Raw genomic sequence first — 24,647 nt, 5'->3', positions numbered from 1 at the left:
CCCAGAATTGATCACGGAGATGGTGTTGTTTATCCTTACCGATTGTGGTCTATGGGTCAGGAAATCGAGGATCCAGTTGCAGAGGGAGGAGCCAAGTCCCAGTGCTAACCACTGCACCACATGCCGCCTTGCCTCATCACTACTAACTGGCACAAAGTCAGTAGCCAACGCTGGGAAACAGTTTCTTGACCTACAATTGGCTCAGAAGCCATGCCGCTGTCACGGAGTCAAGGCCTTGACCTAACACATCATCCAAGACAGTATTAATCTGCAATCATGTAAAATTCATGCAACTTTAGAGCTTAGTTTTCTCCAGGTTTTAAAGCCATCAGAATGCGGAGATGAAATAACATCCTACCAATTCACTCCTGGATATCTAATTGCATTGTTGTGCGTTAGACTGTTTATTAAGGAGAGTGTATCATGCAGTTGCATGACCAGATGCTTTCAAAAATCTCTTTTATACCAGCATTTAGCTGACAGCTAAACAAAGCATGTTATTTGGTAGTATGGTAATACCGTAAATCCAATTGCCAGGTTAGATTGTTGCATAGACCTCCATCTTAAGTATTACCAACTCATGCAGCTGCCTATTGACATACACCAAAGCTCCCTCAAAAGAATGGCCATTTGGGGCACAGCCACAGAAGACCATCAGAATAGGCAAACTGCATTCCTTCATGAGTTTGCCACTTCTGGAGGGGCATATTTTTAAAATGGCTTCACCATGCCCATGTGAAGCACGGTAGCACAAGTGGATAATACTGTGGCTTCACAGCTCCAGGGTCCCAGGTTCGATTCTCCGCTGGGTCACTGTTTGTGCGGAGTCTGCACGTTCTCCCCGTGGGCTTCCTCCGGGTGCTCCGGTTTCCTCCCACAGTCCAAAGACGTGCAGGTTAGGTGGATTGGCCATGATAAATTGCCCTCAGTGACCAAAAAGGTTGGGAGGATTATTGGGATAGGATGGAAGTGAGGGCTTAAGTGGGTCGGTGCAGACTCGATGGGCTGAATGGCCTCCTTCTGCACTGTATGTTCTATGTTCCGGTTTGCTATCCCCCAAAGGATCAACACAGGCTGTGCCAATTATTATTATTTTTTTTTTTTTTAAATATATTTATGAAAGTTTTTTAACACAATTTTTCTCCCTTACAAACAATAACCCCCCCCCCCCCCCCACCTCGTAACAAAAAAAAAAAACGAGAAATCGCACAGAGCAAGATATTTACATGGCAAAATGATATATTTACACAGCTTTGTACACTGGCCCTCACCCGTACGTGCCAGTTTCCCCAACCCTTCATGTTATCTCTTGCTCATCCACCCTCCCAGGCAGTCCCCCCTTTCCCCTCTCCCAGGACGTCCCCTACAACCCCCCCCCCCCCCCCAAAGGTTGTTGCTGACCGACCTTCCTCTAACGCTCCGCGAGATAGTCTCGGAACGGTTGCCACCGCCTGTAGAACCCCTGCGCAGACCCTCTCAAAGCGAACTTAATCCTCTCCAACTTTATGAACCCAGCCATATCATTTATCCAGGCCTCCAGGCTGGGGGGCTTCGCCTCCTTCCACATTAGCAAGATCCTTCGCCGGGCTACTAGGGACGCAAAGGCCAGAATGCCGGCCTCTTTCGCCTCCTGCACTCCCGGCTCGTCCACTACTCCAAATATTGCTAGCCCCCAGCTTGGCTTGACCCGGACTTTCACCACCTGAGATATTGCTCCCGCCACTCCTCTCCAGAACCCCTCCAGTGCCGGGCATGACCAAAACATATGGACATGGTTCGCCGGGCTCCCTGAGAACCTTCCACATCTGTCCTCAACCCCAAAGAACCTACTCAACCTCGCCCCCGTCAAGTGCGCTCTGTGGACCACCTTAAATTGTATCAGGCTGAGCCTGGCACACGAGGAGGAGGAATTAACCCTACCTAGGGCATCAGACCACAGACCTTCCTCGATCTCCTCCCCAAGCTCCTCCTCCCATTTACCCTTCAACTCTTCTACCAGCACTTCCCCCTCTGCTTTCAACTCCTGGTGTATTTCCGACACCTTGCCCTCCCCGACCCATACACCCGAGATCACCCTATCTTGAACTTCTTGTGCCGGGAGCAACGGGAATTCCCTCACCTGTCGCCTCACAAAAGCCCTCACCTGCATATATCTAAAGGCATTTCCCGGGGGTAACTCGAACTTCTCCTCCAGTGCCCCTAGGTTCGCAAACATCCCGTCGATGAACAGGTCCCCCATTCTTCCAATCCCCGCCCGATGCCAGCTCTGGAACCCCCCCCGTCCATCTTCCCCGGGACAAACCGGTGGTTACCCCTGATCGGGGACCACACCGATGCTCCCATTGCACCCTGGTGCCGTCTCCACTGGCCCCAGATCCTTAGCGTTGCCACCACCACCGGGCTCGTGGTATACTTGTCGGCGAGAGTGGCAGCGGTGCCGTCACCAATGCCCCCAGGCTCGTTCCTTTACAGGACGCCATCTCCATCCTCTTCCATGCCGCCCCCTCTCCCTCCATAACCCACTTGCGGATCATCGCCACATTTGCTGCCCAGTAGTAGCTCCCCAGGTTTGGCAGCGCCAACCCTCCTCGGTCCCTACTGCGTTCCAGGAACCCTCTCCTTACTCTCGGGGTCTTATTCGCCCACACAAACCCCATAATACTCCTGCCTACTCTCTTAAAAAAGGCCTTAGTGATCACGATGGGAAGGCACTGAAACACAAACAGAAACCTCGGAAGGACCACCATTTTGACCGACTGCACTCTACCCGCCAGCGAGAGCGGTAACATGTCCCATCTTTTGAAATCCTCCTCCATTTGCTCCACCAACCTCGTCAGATTCAGTTTATGTAGGGTCCCCCAACTCCTGGCTATCTGGATCCCCAGATACCGAAAGCTCCCCTCCGCCCTCCTCAGCGGGACGTCCCCTATCCCTCTTTCTTGGTCCCCTGCCTGTAATACAAAGAGCTCACTCTTCCCTACATTGAGCTTATAGCCCGAAAACTCCCCAAACTCCCTTAGAGTCTGCATGACCTCCACCATCCCCTCCATTGGATCCGCCACGTACAGCAACAGGTCATCCGCATATAGCGACACCCGATGCTCTTCTCCCCCTCGGACCACCCCCCTCCATTTATTAGACTCCCTCAATGACGTGGCCAATGGTTCGATCGCCAATGCGAACAACAAGGGGAACAGGGGGCACCCCTGCCTCGTCCCTCAGTACAGTCGAAAGTACTCCGACCTCCGCCGGTTCGTCACTACACTCGCCATCGGGGCTCTGTAAAGGAGCTTAACCCAATTGATAAACCCTACCCCGAACCCAAACCTACGCAGCACCTCCCAGAGGTACTCCCACTCTACTCGGTCAAAGGCCTTCTCCGCGTCCATAGCTGCCACTATCTCCGCCTCTTCCTCCTCTGATGGCATCATTATCACGTTTAAGAGCCGCCGCACATTAGTGTTTAATTGCCTGCCCTTTACAAATCCCGTCTGGTCCTCGTGGATTACCCCCGGGACACTGTCCTCGATCCTAGTGGCCAGCACTTTTGCCAGCAACTTTGCATCCACATTGAGGAGCGAGATCGGCCTGTACGATCCACATTGCAGTGGGTCCTTGTCCCGCTTTAGGATCAAAGAAATTGTCGCTTCCGACATTGTCGGGGGCAGGGTCCCCTCCTCTCTTGCCTCATTAAAGGTCCTCACCAGCAGTGGGACCAACAGGTCTGCGTACTTCCTGTAGAACTCCACCGGGAATCCGTCCGGTCCCAGGGCCTTCCCCGCCTGCATGCTCCCCAAACCCTTGCTCAGCTCCTCCAACCCAATTGGTGCCCCCAAACCAGCCACCTCTTGCTCCTCCACCCTCGGGAATCTCAGCTGATCTAGGAATCGTCTCATCCCCTCTTCCCCCACTGGGGGCTGGGATCTGTACAGCTCTTCATAAAAGGCCTTGAATACCTCGTTTATTTTCGTCACACTCCGAACCGTGGCTCCCCTTCAATCTTTGACTCCCCCTATTTCCCTCGCTGCCATCCTCTTACGGAGCTGGTGTGCCAGCATCCGACTAGCCTTTTCCCCATACTCGTAGGTCGCCCCCAGCGCTTTCCTCCACTGTGCCTCCGCCTTCCCTGTGGTCAACAGGTCAAACTCCGTCTGGAGCCGTCGTCTTTCCCCAAGTAATCTTTCCTCTGGGGCCTCTGCGTATCTCCTGTCCACTCTCAAAATCTCCCCCACTAACCTCTACCTTTCCATACCCTCTGTCTTCTCCCTATGAGCCCTAATGGAAATTAGCTCTCCCCTGATCACCGCCTCCCATACCACCCCCACCCGCACCTCCCTGTTGTCGTTGGCCTCCAAGTACCTTTCGATACACCCCCTCCCCTTCCCACACACCACCTCGTCCGCCAGCAGTCCCACATCCAGCCGCCACAACGGGCGTTGGTCCCTCTCCTCTCCCAGCTACAGTTCCACCCAGTGCGGGGCATGGTCCGAAACGGCTATAGCCGAATATTCAGTCCCCTCCACCCTCAGGATGATCGCCCTACCCGGAACAAAGAAATCTATCCGGGAGTAGGCTTTGTGTACATGGGAGAAGAAAGAAAATTCCCTGGCCTGAGGCCTTGCAAACCGCCATGGGTCCACTCCCCCCATCTGATCCATAAACCCCCCCCACAAGTACCTTGGCCGCCACCGGCCTCTTTCCAGTCCTTGATTTGGAGCGGTCCAGTGCTGGATCCAACACTGTATTGAAGTCCCGTCCCATTATCAGGCCTCCTATCTCCAGGTCCGGAATGCGCCCCAACATGCACTTCATGAATCCAGCATCATCACAATTCGGGGCGTATACGTTTACCAACACCACCCACATCCCTTGCAGCCTACCGCTCACCATTACATATCGCCCTCCATTGTCCGCTACAATAGTCTTGGCCTCAAATGACACCCGCTTTCCCACCAATATTGCCACCCCTCTATTTTTCGCGTCCAGTCCAGAGTGGAATACCTGTCCTACCCATCCCTTTCTTAACCTGACCTGGTCCGCCACCTTCAGATGTGTCTCTTGGAGCATGGCCACGTCCGCCTTCAGTCCCTTTAAGTGCGCGAACACTCGAGCCCTCTTCACCGGCCCATTCAGGCCCCTCACATTCCACGTTATCAGCCGGATTGGAGGGGCTCTCACTCCCCCCCACGCCCCGACGACTAGCCATCTCCTTTTCTGGGCCAGTCCCGTGTCCACGCCTCCCTCACCCTCCAGTCCCCCAGAGGGGGGGACCCCCGTCACGACTACCTCGTGTGTCCCATTCCCTTTCGGCCAGTGCAGCAGCAACCCTTCCCCCCCCCCCCGCTAGACCCGTCTAGCTTTTTTGCTCCCCCATGTCACTCCCGTATGCTGACGCCTGCTGACCCCGGCTTCCCCCGCCGTCCCATTGACCTCCCCGCGTGGGAGTCTCCCAATCCATATGCATTCCTTCATTCCCCTTCCCGCCTTTCTTCCCGCGCGCGGGGAAAAAACCCCGTGCTTTCCAAAGCCCGCTCCGCCCCCTCTGGCGCAGCTCCTGTCGCGGCCTTGTCTCTCTCCCCCAGCCCATGTAACATTTCCTGCGCGTAATTGACCCCCTATATACAACAACCATCACACATCAAACCCCAAAACATCCCCCCCACCCTCACAAACCCTCAGTTAGAGTCCAACTTTTCGGCTTGTACAAAGGTCCATGCCTCCTCAGGCGTTTCAAAGTAATAGTGTTGGCCCTTGTATGTGACCCACAGTCGCGCTGTCTGCAGCATTCCGAATTTCACTTCTTTCCAGTACAACGCCGCTTTGGCCCGGTTGAAACACGCTCTCCGCTTTGCAACCTCCGTGCTCCAGTCCTGGGTATATTCGGATCTCTGCATTGTCCCAATTACTGCTCCGCTCCTTCTTGGCCCATCTCAGGACCCACTCTCTGTCCGTGAACCGGTGGAACCTCACCACCATCGCCCTTGGCTGCTCATTTGCCTGGGGCTTCTTCGCCAGCACCCGATGTGCCCCGTCCAACTCCAGCGGCCTCGAAGAGGCCTTGGTGCCCATCATCGTCTCGAGCATCGTGCTCGCGTATGCCCCGGCATCAGCCCCCTTCACTCCCTCAGGGAGACCCAGGATTTGCAGATTCTTTCTCCTCAACCTGTTCTCCAGGTCTTGTCTTCCCGCCCACCTCTTGTGTAGCGCCTCGTTCTGCTCCACTCTCACCGCCAGGCCCACGAGCTCATCCTCGTTCTGACTGACTCTTTTCTGTACCTCCTGGATCTTAGCGTCGTGGGCCTTCTGCGTGATCCCAAGTTCTTCAATTGCCGAAAGCATAGGCGCCAACATCTCTTTGCGCATCTCCTCGCGCTGCTCCTCGAAGCAGCGCTTGATGTACTCCTGCAGCTCCCCTTTGTCCCTGGCCGCCACCATTTTGTTTTCTTTCCATCGCTTCTCCCGTTGCTCCAGTGCCGCTCCTTTGGCCATTACACTTCTGGTCCGTTTCATAGAAGTTGGCAGTGTTTGCTTCACCAGTCTGCCCCAAAAAGTCTATGGAAACTCCTGAAAAAAGGTCTGAGAGTCGGTTCCAGGCGGGAGCTGCCGAATGCGCGACCTACTCCTCCATGGCCGCCACCAGAAGCCTCGTCCCCGCCTCTTCAATGGCCTTGGTAGATCCTTTCACAGTTGTTCCCTCTGCTGCTAGAATTCACCTTTGATAGAGTCAAGTCAGATTGCAGCTTTAAGCTTGCCCTTCCCCCGCCTGCATGCTGGAAGAGGCCTCTGTCTATTGCTGCAGATCAAGCCAAATCCTTCACTGTTTCTGCCGGGTCTGGCAGCCAAAAGACACAACATTCCTGGGGGACACCGTCAGGGGAATGCTGCAGTCTTCTTCCCACACCGGGAAATGTCAAACAAATGCCGTGGGGTCCCTGTAAAAGAGCCCAAAAGTCCGTTCTAAGCGGGAGCTGCCGAATATGCGGCCTAGCTCTGCATAGCCGCACCCGGAAGTTGGCTGTGCCAATTCAATGGCCAGCTCGTACCTCACGCCAATTTCTATACTTTGCTTATGACCATTCCATCAGCACCAGCCTATTCTACAATGGGGATGTGGGGGGCGGGCAGAGCACAGGATGCAACAGCCTCGTGCAATCTGAACCACAACTCATTGTCTGCCTGCTGTGTATTATCTCCCATGTATTATCTATCCTGAACTAGCAACTGGGAGTAGAAACTTGGCTGGAGCTGGTCCTCTCTCACCTCAGGGACAAAATGGAGATGCCCCCATCAACAAACCAGGCAAGACTAGCTGATACACCATAGATTGAACATTACTGTACTACAAGGCTCAGATACAAGCTTCTGAAGCATCAAGATGGGTGGAGAAAAAAATACTCTAGTTAATACTTTGAACCTAAATCCTTCGCAATTTCAATATATTAAATTTAATTAACGCCCAAAATACTTCAAGGAATGTTTCCTGCACATAGAACAAGGGAAGGATATTATTTCGCTATTTTTATTTACGTTTCAAAGTAGTTTTAATTACTGCTCTCTGAAATGAAATTAAATCTTATTTGAAACTTGATCCACATCATTTAACCATTAAGCCTTTTTGCAATTGGCATCAACCCTATTATCATGTTTGTTCCCATGGAATGGCCAATGATCCAGCACAGACATGTCAACTGCTGTGGGAACAGGAAACAATGACATTAGGTCTCCTTTTACCATCAACGTCACCATAGCAACAGTTTACAACTGCAAGACTATCCGGGGTCGCGTTTCTCTTGTTGGACAATGGATTTTTCACCACTAGATGGTTCCCCCCCCCAAAAAAAAAGAGCACGTTCTTCAGGTCCCCAGTGTTGACAGAGGAGCCCAGCACATCAGAGAAAGCATGGCCTGAAGAGTAATGTAAAGCAATTGGGTGGTATCCAGAGATATGAAATAATTTTCTGTTCAATCTCAAGTGAGGTGAGGTGGTCAGCTCCCCACTTGAAACACCAAAATGGCCCCAGCCAAATTTGCAAATGACAAGTCTGCACAATTGCAACCACAGTGCATTATCTTTCTTCGACCTCACTGCAGCCTTGGACATGGGTGACCATACCCCACTCCTTCAATGCTTTGCCTCTAGTTTCCAACTCCATAGTACTGCCCTCGTCTGGTTCCACTCTTACATATCCAGTCATGGCAACACCTCTACCAATGTATTTGCTTTGAAACCTCACGCCACAACTTCTGTAATTCCTGAAGAAGCTGTCCTCATCCCTCTTCACCCCCCGCCCCCCCCCCAAAAAAAAACAGGTCTTCTATCCAGTGGCAATATGATTGGTGACATGCAGGATCAGGTTCCAGATGTGTCACTGGATCCTTTTTCACCCCTTCACTGTTCCCATGTTGTTAACTTGATTACAGGAATCTACCATGAGTCATAATTTCCTCTGATTAAACGTTAAGGCTGAAGTCTTCGATATGGTCCCATCACAAATGCAGCACTTTTGCCAATAAATCTATCCCCATTTCCAACAAAAGAAGTTGGTTTTCAATCTCAATACCCTGATTTATCAGGAGTTCATCTTCCAATCCAATTTCCTTCATCAGAAAGGCTACTTAATCGCATCTTAACTAACAGTGCACCTTAACCAACAGTGCTCAACTATGTATCTATGCAGCGGAAACCATCAGTCATGGCTTGATATCTCTGGAACCAAATATTCCAATGGTGTCCTGGACAATCTTCTGTCTTCCACTTTCAGTAAGCCTTAAAACACTGACAGTATCTGGCCTATAGCAGGTGAAATATTCACCCGACTGTTTAAAATCATTATGTACCTCTTGTGCCTCCATCTCTTAGTCTTCATCTTCCACTAAGACCATCTCTCTTTGATTATTCCTCCCGTAGCTCAAAGCATTTTTGTTTTGTTAATATATTATAGCATTTTTTTCCCTATGTTATAAGCACTGTATAAAAGCAAGTTTTTATTCCTATATCTCCATATATTACAATTGCCTCACTTAAGAGTTATAGAATTAGAGTTATAGAATTAGTTACTTTCCAATAGAGTCAATATTTCTCAGTAGCCAAATGCAGCAACCATTTTGCACCAATACCCCCACTTCAGTAGATGGTTGGGACATTGCTTTAAAATCTCAAAGGATTTTAGAGGATAAGGGGTGGGATTCTCCCGTCCCCGGCGGGGCGGGGGGCCACAGCAGGACGGAGTGGCGTGAACCACTCCGGCGTTGGGCCGCCCCAAAGGTGCGGAATCCTCTGCACCGTCAGGGGCTAGGCCCACCCCGGAGTGGTTGGCGCCCCGCCGGCCGGCGGGATAGGGGCTTGGCACCACGCCAACCGGTGCCGAAGGGCCTCCACCGGCCGGCGCATGTGCGGGAGCGCCCGCGCGTGCTGGCGTCATTCCCGCACATTCGCTGGAGGGTTTGTCTCCACGTCGGCCATCGCGGAGGACCACAACGGCTGATGCGGAGTAATAGAGTGCCCCCATGGCACAGGCCCGCTGATCGCTGGGCCCTGACCGCGGGCCAGGCCACCGTGGGTGCACCCCCGGGGCAAGATCCCCCGCGACCCCCCCCCCCCCCCCAGGAACCCCGGAGCCCGCCCATGCCAAAGGTCCCGCCGGTAAGGGACCCACTCCGATTTACGCCGGCGGGACCGGCTACAGATGGACGGGACTTCGGCCCATCGCGGGGCGGAGAATTTGGGCGGCCCCGGCGCCCATTGAGTCGCGACGGACCCCGCCATTCTCCGAGGCGGGCGGCGCGACTCACACCGGGCGAATTGGGAGGACGGCAGGGGCAGGATTCACGCCGCCCCCCCGGCGATTCTCCCATCCGGCAGGGGGGGGGGGGGGGGTCGGAGAATCCCGCCCAGGGTCCTTTCACACAAGTGTTCAAAATATACAGGTATAAATACATTTTTTTAAACCCACACACGCCAAGAATCTTAGCCGATAAATGCCAATCTCTGGAATGGGGCAGGTGTCCTAGTTCCAGTACCTGTGCCACAAGTAAGGAAGCAAGATCACTTGCATTATTTTTCAGATATCACAAATCAACACCTTGGTTGCCATTCCAACAAGGGCAAGACCACCAGCTGCCAACTGTCTTAGGCAAGGAATTAGTGCCCAAAACCGATAGCAACCAAACAATTATAACCAATATAAATTGCAAGTAGCTTTGAAAATTCCCCATACTGGGAATCATTTGTGCTCCCCCCTTGCAAGGCACCGCTAAATGTGGAGTTAAAAGCACTGCAAATGCAAGGTCCTGTAACATCTTTACAAAGCTCAGGTTACAAAAAGAAAAACTTGGATCCTTTTGATATTTAACATTTCAACATGCCCACCCATCACCAGGAGTATACTTTTGCTTTTTCTTTCTTCTTTCATGAGATGTGGGCGATGACCTTGCATTTATATAGAACTCAACATTTAGCAATACTTGCAGAGGTGGGAGGAAAAGGGAGCGGGGGGGGGGGGGGGGGCACAAACGTTTCCCTGCTTAGGAATTTAAACTGAATTATTTACAATTTTTAATTGGTTAAACTGCAAAAAAATTTAAGTGGACGATGCTGGCAAAGTCAGTATTTGTTGCCCAGTTGCCCTTGAATAAACAATTCAGAGGACAATTAAGAGTCAACCACATTCATGATAGATTTAAACCCCCAAGCTAAAAACTAATGAATTGCATTTATATAACATCACGCATGACCTGAAAATGCCCCTAAACACTTATAATAATAATAATAACTGCTTATTGTCACAAGCAGGCTTCAATGAAGTTACTGTGAAAAGCCCCTTGACAGGATCTTCATAATGTGATCACTATTGCCATGTAGGAAGCATGGTCGCCTTTTGATAAAGCCAAGACCCCCCCCCCCCCCCGCGCAAATGCATTGTGATCATGAATAGATTTTGGGGGGGGGGGGGGGGGATATTGACCAAGGGATAAATATTGGTCAAGAAAACAAAAATAACTCCATCAGTTTGGCTCTCCACTCCTCCCTCCCCAGAAACAAAAGTAGTGCTGGAGAGTCCACTGGAAAGAGCAGAGGAACAGAGAGGTCACAGTGTAACTTCTGGCCAGCTCCAATACTGCCCTGGAGTGCCAACCTAGCATTTTGTGGGAGAAATGACACCAGAGCCATGAGCAATCGAAGTTAGAGCAAGTCATTTTTTTAAAAAGTTACAAACGCTTGAAAAGAAAAAATTTTCCCTTCTCTCCCCCACCCAAACACCTTTTGTGACTGGACCATCAGAAGGACAATAAGCTCACACAGCGGGAAGCCCTTTGCTGGCTGGGCAGCAAGGTAAAGCCCCCCTACCCACCTCCTCAAATCCATCACAGTAAAAGGGATTCAGGTTGAAGAAACAAGCATGTGCATATTATACCAATACAACCCGCTTGGGTCTCTCGTTTCCCGGCTTGGCAGGGAAAAAAAAATACAGTTCCCAGAAGGGAAGGTCTGCAAGACATTTTTATTCAGGCACCTTCCCCATCACTCACCTATTTTACCCAGGCTGGCCACTAAGATCCACAGTGCTATGACATAGGGAGCCTGGACGTGCTCCCAACGGAAGGTGACGATGTGAAAGCCGGTGTCGTTGCTCCCGTGAGAGTCGCCGTGCTCGGTGTGGCTGTCCTGCTCCGCCGTGTTCCCGGCCACCGGGCAGCAGAGGAGCAGAGCCAGCGCTGTCAGCAAGGCGCTTCTGGCCACACAGCCGCTCCTATCTCTGCCCATCTTCTCTGCGTGTGGTGTGTGGTGTGTGAGACTGAGTGAGTTGTGTGTGTGTGTGTGTGTGTGCCTCTGACCAAACCTTGAGTGAAACCGGTTCCCAGTATTTAAACCACCCCTCCCAGTCGTCCTGTTTATCAATCCGACCAATTAAAGGCGAGGAGAGAGTCAATTTGCAGGTCTCCAAAATACACCAGGGGGAAGGAGGAAGTTTCTATCTTCACACTTTGCCATGCAGTTCAAACTTTTTTTTTTCTTGGCGGATTAAATTACAAAATTGGACATGCGTTTCACAAGCTGTCAGCAATGTGTGCGGGCTACCTCTGTGCTCATATGCTGCCCTTGCTCTCACCTGTTACACTTTTTGTTTTGGACTACTTTTATCTTAAACTCACTGATCAGTGTTTTGTCGAATGTCCATCTCCAAATTTTGGGAAAGAAACCCTCGGCTCTAGCATTCAAGCACAAAATGGTGAATGGTCATGAAGGAAATTTGTTTTCAAAGTTCTGAGGAAGTAGGAGCCTCAAATTGTGAAATTAAAATGTGGCAACTCACTGTGAAAACGTTTGGGACAAGGAAGGAAAATGTGAAAAAATCTCAATTGGGTAAAAGGACAGTAGGAGAGAAAAAAACCTCGAGATTGACAGCCTTAACTATTTTTATCTATTGGGTAACCAAATTGTGCAGATGGCTTGATTATGAGTTTTTACTGAGTGTGGCACTGCTGCCTCACGGCGCTGAGGACCTGGGTTCGATCCCAGCCCCAGGTCACTGTCCATTTGGATTTTGCACATCTTCCCTGTGTCTGCGTGTGTCTCACCCCCATGACACAAAATTATGTGCACGGTAGGTCGATAAATTGGCCACGCTAAATTGACCCTTATTAATAATCTTTATTGTCACAAGTAAGCTTACATTATACACTGCAATGAAGTTACTGTGAAAAGCCCCTAGTCGCCATATTCTGGTGCCTGTTCGGGTACACGGAGGGAGGATTCAGAATGTCCAAATTGCTTAACAGCATGTCTTTCGGTACTTGTGGGAGGAAACCGGAGCACCCGGAGGAAACCCACGCAGACGCAGGGAGAACGTGCAGACTCCGCACAGACAGTGACCCAAGCCGGGAATCGAATCTGGGACCCTGGAAAAAGAATTGAGTACTCTAAATTTAAAAACAAAGAAAAAAAAGAGCAGGAAGTTTCTATCTTCACACTTTGCCATGCAATTCAAACTTTTTTTCTTGACGGATTAAATTACAAAATTGGACGTCCGTTTCACAAGCTGTTAGTTATGTGTGCAGATTATCTTTGTGCTCACATGCCGCCCTTGCTCTCACCTGTTACACTTTCTTTGGACGCCTTTAGCTTAAATTCACTGTTTTGCCAAATGTCCACCTCCAAATTCTGGGAAAGAAACCCTCCGCTCTAGCATTCAAGCACAAAACGGAGAATGGTTATGATGGAAATTTGTTTTCAAAGTATTGAGGAAGTAGGAACCTCAAATTGTGAAATTAAAATGTGGCAACTCACTGTGGAAACGTTTGGGGCAAGGAAGGAAAATGTAATAAAAACTCAATTGGGTAAAAGGAGAGAAAAAAACCTTGAGATTGACAGCCTGAACTATTTTTATCTATTGGGTAACCAAAGGGCGCAAATGGCTTGATTATGAGTTTTTACTGAGTTATTGGGCAGTGGTTTTATTTCCGGGGAGCACAAAATGGATATCAGGACCATTTCCGGTCCAGAATCTGCCCCTGGGGTTGGGACGGGGAGGGGGAACAGCCACTGGCCCTGAATTTTACAAGGGTTTCCAAATTAATTGGCTTGTATGTGTATTTTGCAGCCAATTAGTGGCTGCAGGCATGGGAACATATTGAGACCATAATCAGATCAATCATGATTTTATTGAATGGCAGAGCAGGCTCGATGGAGTGGGATGGGGTCGGGGGATGGGGTCGGGGGATGGGGGGGGGGGGTGGTGAATGTGTTCTGGGTGCCAAGTCATTGGTGTCCTCATTGTATTTTCTTTTGTATTTTGATACTGTCAATAAACTAAAATATTTGCAGGCTCAATGGGCCAAATAACCTTCTTAAAGCTTTTGGGAACAGAGGGGGGGTCTGTGCAAGTGCAGGCCTGATTTAAGCAGACCATGTGGTGGCTGCTATTTCATTGCTTTACCTTCGACCGGGAAGATGTGTTAGACAATGCAGAAGCTTGGAACCCAGGGCAGGACAAGATAGCCCCTTGTTAAACTGAGGCAGACCTGGCACTCATCCACCAGACAGTAATGCAGAGGAGGGAGGTCCTATTCCTGGAGGCTGAAAGAAAGATGCCATCCAGTCAGATGACGTAGTGTATTGCACAGTCTCTGGGTTCGATGTAGAAAGAAGTTCAATTAACTTAACCATTCTGGTGTGGTGAGTGTAATAGAGAACACTCAGGCAGGCCTCAGTCTCCAGCAGACGTACCAGCTGAGCTTGAGTGCACATGTTGCTGCTCCTGAACATTGGTGGAGTTTGTTTTCAATGAATTTGGTCATTTTTAGTGTATTTTCTGCAGTTTCTTCAATTCTTCCCTCTCGTTCACCTCTGACTTGCTCACCTCCTCCCTTCCACTCACTGACCCTCCCACTCACCACTTGCTTCCCATTCTTAGCCCCTCTCATCACCCCTTTCCCAAGTCCTCCCTCACAGTAAGGGTTCAGGAGGGGAAGCTGTAAACAAGAGAGAGGGTTGGTGGGACAGATGGTCAGTGGGGGAAGCGGCATGTGAAATGGAAGCAATGGTTGGGAGAGGCGGCGAGCAGGAGAGGCAACGAGTGGGACGGTCGGGAACGCGTGTGAGCAAGAGTGACAGTGCACAGGAGTGATGGGTGGTGAAAGAGAGTCGAAGAAGGAAAGACAGCAGTGGGACAGTCAGGGAGGGAAGTGGTAAATGAGCCATAATGTCAGCAAGTGAGGAGGACAGCGAACGGGAAGTTCGATGAGTGGGATGGTCAGTGAGCGGGATGGTCGGGGAGCGGGAAGGTCACAGATCGGAGTGTCAGGGAGTAGGAGAATTAGTGAGGAGGAGCAACAGTAAAGAGGGGAGAGGTAGCGAATGGGAGAGTGGGGAACATTGGGCAGCATGGGAGCGGGCAGAGGGTTAGTGGGTAGTATGGTCGGTGAGTAGGATGGTTGGCAAGCAGCGGGGCCCATGAGTGGGAGGGCTGATAAGTGGGATATGGGGGGGGGGGGGGGGGGAGGTGCTGGGCGGCAAGCAAGAAGGTCAGCTGGAGGAGTTGGTGATGTAGCCACCTAAAATGGCTGATTCCCGATTAATTTGGCCAAAACCCGATATAAAATGGCTAACCGAAAAGGCTGATGGGAAAAGCAGCCAACAGGGCACAAACGGACAGCTGCAGACAGAATAGCGTATTCACCTCTGGGAAAGTCGGCCCAGATCGATACCTGCGACCATTAGTAGCACATCAACACAGACATCTGCAGTTTAATCGGCTATCCCCGGGAACAATTGCAACATATTAGCAATTGAATGCCGGGCCAGACCTCTCGGCGCCAGCAGTGGCCGAAACAAAGACAGGTGAACGACACCCCCCGATCGAGGAATTGCCCCATTATTGGAGCATATCGAACCCAGTGATTGGGAACAAGTCCAATCACTTGGGACTCAGGGTCAAGGTCCACCCCGAGAGGCGGGAAGCCCCTGGGCCCTATAAATTGAGGGGCCAAGTTCAGATCGACCCCTCTCTCCCTTCTTCTCCTGCTCGCAACCTTCGCAAGAACCATCGATCAGAAACCGTAAGTTTGACTCCAGCGATTGCTACCCGATAGAGACTCCTAACCATCGACCTGTATCAGCCTTTTGAATCCCGCAGGCCAGACCCAATTCAATAAGCCATTCGTTTCCCTGACCTGGTGGGCCATTCCCAAAGTTAAGTATTGGCCAGTAGTGGTAGGTAGTGATATAGAGAGTAGGATTATTGTGTAAGTATTTATTGCTGTGCATAATAAATGACCGTTGATTTCAATCTTACTAAGTGGTGTGCTGTCTTATTAATCATAACTCGAGCTTGAACCACGTGGCGGTATCAGAAAGATACCTGGCGACTCATGAGCAAAGGTGACATAATCAGAGCTAATAAAACTAAGGCTAATAAGAGCAACATAATTGGCGACTCTGGTGGGACCAGAGATAGAAGTGGAAAACCACTCTGGGAGAACCCCAGAAACTTGAATAGAATCCAATTGGAAACAAAAACAAAAAAACCACAAGTGTTCAAGCGGTTCTGGTTAATAATTCACAATTCGGAAGTGTGTGTATGCATGCGTAACTAACAGGGTTATAAGGTAAAACTGATAGATTTTGTTGCGTCCAGACTGTCGGAAGTCGGTATTTTCGGAAATTAACGCAAGCCGTACCCGCATCTATGACACCACCTTAGCCCCCCGTTCCAAATTCGGACAAAGCAAGCAGATAAGAGAGATGGCCATGCAGGCAATGCAACGCCTCATGAACCCTGAAGAATTTGCGGTCGCACCGATCAGCAGTGTTAAAGTGGGACAGTGTCCCATTTGGGAAGTGGAAATTTGGAAATTTCTACAGGGCAAAGGATGGCCCATGTGGAGCAGTTTCTGCAATAATGACGACTCAGGTCCCGGAAGAATAGGGCATACTTGGTGGGAGAACATGAGTGAAATCCATAAGAAGAGCTTAGCAAAAGCGCGCAAGCCGATGACAATTGTGTCCAGTCTGGCACAATTGCGAGGCACAGAGGAGGTCGTCAAGACGCTCCGGAAAGAAATAGAAGGCATACATCATATGAGTAAAATCGATGTATGCGAGGTAGAGAAAGAGAACATGGAATTGAAAAGGCAGTTAGCGGCAAAGGACGAAGAGGTGGGTGACGCCAAACGGGGTCACCAGTCTTGTCTGGCGCATTTAAGCAGCTTTCAATCCCAGTATGAGAAGGCTTATCAGGACACGCAACGTGCAGTCCTGGTAAAGAAAGAGTCAGAGAAGCAGGTGGAGACGCTACAGAAGCAATGTAGTGATCTCAAGGCAGCCTTGAGAGCGCCCCACGCTGCAACCACGGAACAAAGGCAGAGTACCATAGACCATGCAAAGTGCCGAAAGCAAATTGCAGACCTGCAATCACTGCTTTCTGTCCAAAAAGGATTCCAAGAAACCTTTGGGGAAAGTTTAGAACAGGAAGACGGCCCTGATTGGGAAGAATTGCAGGAGACAGCACAGAGATATGTTCAGGGAACATGTGCGCAGGGAAAGCCCCAAAGGAGGAAAGCACCCCCACCCTCCACACAGCAGGTAGTTCAGGCTCCCATGAACCCTGTAACAACCCACCGCACAGCCACAGCAGACGAGGCGGAATTCCTATATTCCAACCCCCTCACAGTGACCCAATTATGGGACGCGTGTGCGAAAATCACACCGTTCCTCCCCGCTTCAGACCCACACCATTTCTTTGCCACCGTCAAACACCAGGTGACCTTGTACGGCCTGGATGAGAAAGAGCAGGTAAAGCTCATGGTCCTCAGCTTAGACCCATCGGTAGCAGCAGCCCTCCCCAACCCACAGAACGTAGGAGGAGGCATCCTTGCAGAAATGCATACCGCGATCCTGGATGCGATCGGGTATAACCGGGGTGACCCCGTAGATGGCCTAAATAAGTGCAGACAGAAGAAGTCTGAACACCCCACAGCGTTCGCAGGACGCTTGTGGATTCACTTTGAAGCCGTTTTCGGAAACGTAGACCGTGCCCATTTGTCCGCAGACAATATGGCCAAATGGACCCGCACCCTTATCTCCCATGCCACGGAAGCAGGACAAAATGCCTGTAGTAATTATGACCCCCCTCGGAGGAGGCTCATAATGAGAAGTGGGTGGTAAAAAGATTGTCCCGCGTTTGGGAACAGTCTGCTCACAATAAACCCGCCGCTAGAACCTCCGAGGAAAAACAAGCCGCCGCAGACGTGCAGGCAGTAAGAACCACTCTTCACAACCCCGTCTGGGTAAACGAGGGAAAGAGCAGCCCCCCCAGCAAAACCGCAAGAATGTTACAATTGCGGACAGTTGGGACATTTTGCCAAAGAATGCAACGCCCCTAAAAAAACCACAGAGAGCCCAACAGACAGGCACTCTCACTAAGAAAAAGGCAGAGCCCATACATAGCGTTAGCGCCCAGTCGGATCAGACAGACTTGACCGGAACGGACTGACGGTGTACAGGCTCCCCCAGTTGGGTCTGCGATACCCTTTGGGATAGGTCAGGACGACCCGTAGTCGCAGCGAAAATTAGGGGACAGCCGATCGAGCTTCTCTGGGACACAGGAGGGTCCCGCACCATCTTAAATTCCTCCACCCTTGGTAAGGACACGTGGCCCACTACAGCCACTATCACCCTCAGCGGCCTCACAGGCCACTCACAGCAGGGACACATCACAACCCCGGTACCCATCCAAATTGGAACCATTAACACAAAACACCCCATAGTTTTAGTCGACCTGCCCCAAACAGCAGAGCACATTTTGGGAATCGACTTCATGAATTCCCACCACCGCTCTTTCGATCCAGTCAACCAGTGTGTCTGGAAGATGGCGAAATCCGCAAGAGCCCCTGCAACGCTCAACATTGGGGACGACATCAACAAAATTAGCGCAGTAGGCGAGTTTTGGTTCAACCCCACCACACTCAGCACGGACCGACAGGTTAGGGCAGTCCTGCAAAAAACAGGGCAGCATTCGCGACCCACAAGCACGACTGTGGTCAGATGACTGGCTCCGTACAAATAACAGGACCTGACCCTAGACCTCAAAAGCAATATGGATTCCTCCTAGAAGCAGAGGGAGAAATCCTAAAGGTTATAGAAAGCTTATTAGAGCAGGGCGTCCTAAGATCGGTAGCCTCAACTAATAATGCCCCGATTTGGCCAGTAAGGAAGCCCGACGGATCATGGCGCTTGACCATTGATTATCGGGAACTCAATAAAGTCTCCCCCGTAGCAGCCGCCACCGTAGCAACAAGTCCCGAGAGCATGCTCAAACAGGGACTCCATGCCCGATATTTCACGGTTTTGGACGTCAGTAATGGATTCTGGTCCATTCGATTGGCAAAGGCATGCCAGTACAAATTTGGCTTCACTTTCAGAGCGCAGCAGTACACGTGGACATGCCTGCCACAAGGCTTCCACAACTCCCCCTCCATTTCCACCGACAGCTGGCAAATGGACTAGTGAAATTTTCTCGCCCCAAATGTCTGGTACAGTATGTAGACGATCTACTACTGCAGACAGACACTAAGGAAGAGCACATTGAGCTTCTGTCCGAACTCCTGGAATTATTACATTCCATTGGTTGTAAAGTAAACTCCAAAAAGGCCCAGATATTGGAAGAAAAAGTGGTATATTTGGGTACTATTATCACACACGGCAAATGCGAGATCAAGCACAAAAGAATTGACTCGATCGCTAAATTGCCCCTTCCCCAAAACGTTTCAACCCTCCGGTCGTTTTTAGGACTGGTTGGCTACTGCCGAAACCATATTGACGGTTTCGCCAGCAAGGCAGCGCCCCTCTCAGACCTCTTAAAGAAAGGAGCTCCCTGGGAGTGGCTTCCGCAGCATACGGATGCTGTGGAATCATTAAAACAGGCACTCATAGCCGCCCCATCGCTACAAGTTCCAGACCCGCTTTCCCCTTACGCCATAGAGGTAGCGACCACAGACCGCACCCTTTCAGCCGTGCTCCTCCAGGAACGGCATGACCAGCTATGCCTCCCGAATTTTAGATGCTGTGGAGCAGGGATTTTCAGCCTGTGAGAGGCACCTGCTCGCAGTTTTCTGGGCAGTCCAGAACTTCTCATACATAACCGGACTGAACCCCATCACCATTTTGACCGAGCACACCCCCACACAACTTTTACTGGACGGACAAATTAAAAACGGTACCGTCAACCAAATCCGCGCTGCTAGGTGGACCCTTCTCTTACAAGGACGGGACATCACAGTCAAACGGACCAAGGCACACACATACTTAGCGGACAATTTACAGTACCCCGGAACCCCCCATGAGTGTGAAATCATCTCGCCCCACCATAATAAAGTCCCCTTTATAGCGAAAACACCTCCCAGAAAACGAGCCACTCCATCTCAGAGCCCCTCTCACCCGGACACATGTGATCCCATTAGGATCTATGTGGATGGATCTTCCACAGTCCTGGATGGGCAACGCATAACAGGTTGTGGGATTTATGTGGAGGACGCACAGGGATGCGCCCTCGAGGAAATCGTATTAAAATTACCCGGACGCTTAGGCGCGCAGGCAGCAGAGCTTGTGGCCATCGCTTACATTATAGAGCACATAGATTCCTTCCCCAGCCCGGCAGGCATATATTCAGACAGCCTATACGTCTGCAACAGCCTCACCGAATTTCTGGGAAACAAGAGGATTTGTTTCCGCGGATGGGAAACCCCTCCCCTCAGCCCCATTACTCCGCCACATTTTGCAAAAAGCCAAGGACAGGACTTTTAGCATTATAAAAGTCCGCAGCCACCATCGTTCCTCCCCCCCTGGAAATGTCAAAGCCAATGCACTGGCTAAGGCAGGATCCAGACATGGGTACTTTTGGAAGCCCCCCGAAAGCGCGCCAGTGAGTGCGCCAGTGAGTGCAGTTCAGGTCACGCAGACTAGGATCGAGGATCTAGGAGAGGCCAAGAAGCAGGATAGCGCTCTCACTGAGATCGTGAAAGGGATGTTTCCAGCCTCATACAGGAGGTACAGAAATACGATAACCACACATGACGGTGTGGTGTTAAAAGACACCTTTTATGTAGTTCCTAAGCAGGATAGGAACCAATTAATCTGTTTATTCCATGATGGTCATGGATACCAGGGAATCGATCCCACCGCAGTCCACCTCAAACAGCTTTGTTGGTGGCCAAATCTCAAGGAGGATATATCCCATTACACTGAGAATTGCCTCATCTGCACGCAGAACAACCCAGATAGATATGCCAAAAAGGCACAACTCAGCCACACCCGACCCGTTAACGGCCCCTGGACTAACCTCCAGATCGATTTTATAGGTCCATTGCCCCCTTGCAGGAATGGCTATAAATATGTTCTGGTGGTCATTGACACTTTTACAAAGTGGGTGGAAGCATTTCCAGCCCGCACCAACACCGCGAAAACCACAGCCAAAATCCTAACCCACCACATCTTTACAAGATGGGGACTCCCCCGCAGTATTGAATCGGACCAAGGTTCTCACTTTACGGGACGGGTCATGCAGAACGTCCTCACGATATTTGGCATAACCCAAAAATTTCACATTGCGTACCACCCACAGTCGAGTGGTATAGTGGAGCGCATGAGATGGACCCTAAAAACCACCCTCCGAAAAATGGTCCAGCAAAACAACACCACTTGGGACTCAGTCCTCCCTTTTGCGCTGATGTTTTTGCGTAACACTGTTTCCACCTCCACAGGTTACACCCCACACACCCTCATGACCGGACGCCCCATGAAAGGGACAGAGTACTTGTTAGGTTTAGACCTGACCAGCCCTGGAATTACGGCCCTCACCCACGAGAAAGCCGTTGAGCAATTAGTTGCGAATGTAAAAACGGCTCAGTTAGCAGCTGCTGTTAAACTGGGCACCAAAAGTAAACAGAGCAAGGCCTGTTTTGATAAGGCAGTACATGCAACGGAGTATAATATAGGACAACAAGTGATGTTGTCTGTGTATAACCCCAGCTCATTTCTGTCTCCGAAATACTCGGGTCTGTACTCCATTCTGGATAAAGTAAGCCCATCGGTATATAAAATCAAATACCCAAATGGTAAGACTGCGTGGTTTCACATAAACCAGTTAAAGGCTTATGGAGCACAGTCAAACCACGCCCACCACGTCATGCTTGACGCAGCAGACCACACCCCGCCCACAGCCAACGTAACCAGACCAACCCCCGCCACATCCAGCCCAAACACGGACTCGCCCCCGACTCCACCCCCAAAATCTACACCCCGCCCCGGAACGCCCACAGACTGCAGCAGCGGAGACAGCGACTGTGACTCTGACGATAGCCACAGCACGCCTCCCTACTATCCCCATACAACCGGACCCACACCCAGCGACTCCGATTTCGACTCCAGTGATCCCTTCATGATCACTTTCCTAAACAAACCACACCGCCGACCACCGAACCACACGGACGACCCCGACTTTGTCCCCACACAACTCGACAAAACTCATTGGCAACGCGACAACTCCTACAGACTTGTCCGCAACGACGAAAGTAACCCCAACTCACACCACGCAGCCCTCTCAACATTAATTCACTCCAGAGTTTGGCACCCGGGAGAAGGGGACGACCTCGAGTCGGACCCCCAATCCGCCAACCCCTTTGCGACCCTGTTCGCAACAGAGAACTGAGGTGTCCACATGATGATTTAAAGGAGACACTTGGGAAAAGTGTTGTCCTTCCTGATGGAACCTGCAGGATGTTTTATGTTGTTAGTATGTTTTGCTTAAGTGTTGTTCGTCCGACAGGAGAATGTTTCTCACTGTCACACACCCATTCACCTGAAACCTTTTAGCTCTTTCCAACGGACACCCACCGCGGCCAGACGCTTGTTCAGCGGTACCAACTTGTCCACAGATACCACAATGGTACCAACTTGTCCACAGATACCTGGTCAACAGACCAGACGCTTGTTCAGCGGAACTAGCTTATCTGCAGATACCTGGTCAGCAGACCACATGCTCGTTCAGAGGAACTAGCTTTTCAGCTGGTTTGAGGATGATATACAATGTGGAATTTTAGTTTGATTCCAAACAACCTCATTACCCCTTGCATCACCTGGGCAGTGAAGTGAGAGCCCCCCCCGTAACAAAAAAAAAAGAAACGAGAAATCGCGCGGAGCAAGATATATACATGGCAAAATAGTATATTTACATAGCTTTGTACACTGGCTCTCTCCCGTACGTGCCAGTTTCCCAAACTCTTCATGTTATCTCTTGCTCATCCACCCCCCCCCCCCCCCCCACCCAGGCAGCTCCCCCTCCCCCCCCCCCTCCCCTGCTGCTGCTGACCGACCCTCCTCTAACGCTCCGCGAGATGGTCTAGGAACGGTTGCCACCTCCTGTAGAACCCCTGCGCAAACCCTCTCAAGGCAAACTTAATCCTCTCCAACTTTATGAACCCAGCCATATCGTTTATCTAGGCCTCCACGCTGGGGGGCTTCGCCTCCTTCCACATTAGCAAGATCCTTCGCCGGGCTACTAGGGACGCAAAGGCCAGAATACCGGCCTCTTTCGCCTCCTGCACTCCCGGTTCGTCCACTACTCCGAATATTGCTAGCCCCCAGCTTGGCTTGACCCGGACTTTCACCACCTGAGATATTGCTCCCGCCACTCCTCTCCAGAACCCCTCCAGTGCCGGGCATGACCAAAACATATGGACATGGTTCGCCGGGCTCCCTGAGCACCTTCCACATCTGCCCTCTACCCCAAAGAACCTGCTCAACCTCGCCCCCGTCGGGTGAGCTCTGTGAACCACCTTAAATTGTACCAGGCTGAGCCTAGCACACGAGGAGGAGGAATTAACCCTACCTAGGGCATCCGCCCACAGACCTTCCTCGATCTCCTCCCACAGCTCCTCCTCCCATTTACCCTACAACTCTTCTACCAGCGCTTCCCCTTCTTCTTTCATCTCCTGGTGTATTTCCGACACCTTACCCTCCCCGACCCATGCGCCCGAGATCACCCTGTCTTGAATTTCTTGTGCCGGGAGCAACAGGATTTCCCTCACCTGTCGCCTTACAAAAGCCCTCACCTGCATATATCTAAAGGCATTTCCCGGGGGTAACTCAAACTTCTCCTCCAGTGCCCCTAGGCTCGCAAACGATCCGTCAATGAACAGGTCCCCCATTCTTCTGATCCCCGCCCGATGCCAGCTCTGGAACCCCCCGTCCATCTTCCCCGGGACAAACCGATGGTTACCCCTGATCGGGGACCACACTGATGCTCCCATTGCACCCCTGTGCCGTCTCCACTGGCCCCAGATCCTTAGCGTTGCCGCCACCACCGGGCTCGTGGTATACTTTGTCGGCGAGAGCGGCAGTGGTGCCGTCACCAACGCCCCCAGACTCGTTCCTTTGCAGGACGCCATCTCCATCCTCTTCAATGCCGCCCCCTCTCCCTCCATAACACACTTGCGGATCATCGACACATTTGCTGCCCAGTAGTAGCTCCCCAGGTTTGGCAGCGCCAACCCTCCTCGGTCCCTACTGCGTTCCAGGAACCCTCTCCTTACCCTCGGGGTCTTATTCGCCCACACAAACCCCATAATACTCCTGCCTACTCTCTTAAAAAAGGCCTTAGTGATCACGATGGGAAGGCACTGAAACACAAACAAAAACCTCGGAAGGACCACCATTTTGACCGATTGTACTCTACCCGCCAGCGAGAGCGGTAGCATGTCCCATCTTTTAAAATCCTCCTCCATTTGCTCCACCAACCTCGTCAGATTCAGTTTATGTAGGGTCCCCCAACTCCTGGCTATCTGGATCCCCAGATACCGAAAACTCCCCTCCGCCCTCCTCAGCGGTAGGTCCCCTATCCCTCTTTCTTGGTCCCCCGCCTGTAATACAAAGAGCTCACTCTTCCCTACATTGAGCTTATAGCCCAAAAACTCCCCAAACGCCCTTAGAGTCTGCATGACCTCCACCATCCCCTCCATTGGATCCGCCACGTCCAGCAACAGGTCATCCGCATATAGCGACACCCGATGCTCTTCTCCCCCTCGGACCACCCCCCTCCATGACATGGCCAATGGTTCGATCGCCAATGCGAACAGGGGGGACAGGGGGCACC

At 51.2% G+C, this 24,647-nt stretch overlaps 1 protein-coding gene across 2 annotated transcripts in view; it reads right to left on the bottom strand.

Moving 5' to 3' along the window:
• The window catches only part of LOC140425513 (sodium/hydrogen exchanger 3), a 146,534-nt gene extending 134,702 nt beyond the window's left edge, over positions 1-11,832 (bottom strand). For both annotated transcript variants that reach the window (XM_072509874.1, XM_072509876.1), the window contains exon 1: positions 11,530-11,832. In XM_072509874.1, coding sequence (XP_072365975.1) covers positions 11,530-11,764 — 235 coding nt within the window. In that variant the 5' untranslated portion in view covers positions 11,765-11,832. The remainder of the gene's footprint in view (positions 1-11,529) is intronic.
• Between the last annotated feature and the right edge of the window lie 12,815 nt (positions 11,833-24,647).

Source organism: Scyliorhinus torazame, chromosome 6, assembly GCF_047496885.1.
Source record: "Scyliorhinus torazame isolate Kashiwa2021f chromosome 6, sScyTor2.1, whole genome shotgun sequence".
Taxonomy (NCBI): Eukaryota; Metazoa; Chordata; class Chondrichthyes; order Carcharhiniformes; family Scyliorhinidae; genus Scyliorhinus; species Scyliorhinus torazame.
The sequence above is the reverse complement of the archived record's forward strand: the minus strand, read 5'-3'. Positions and strand labels throughout refer to the sequence as shown.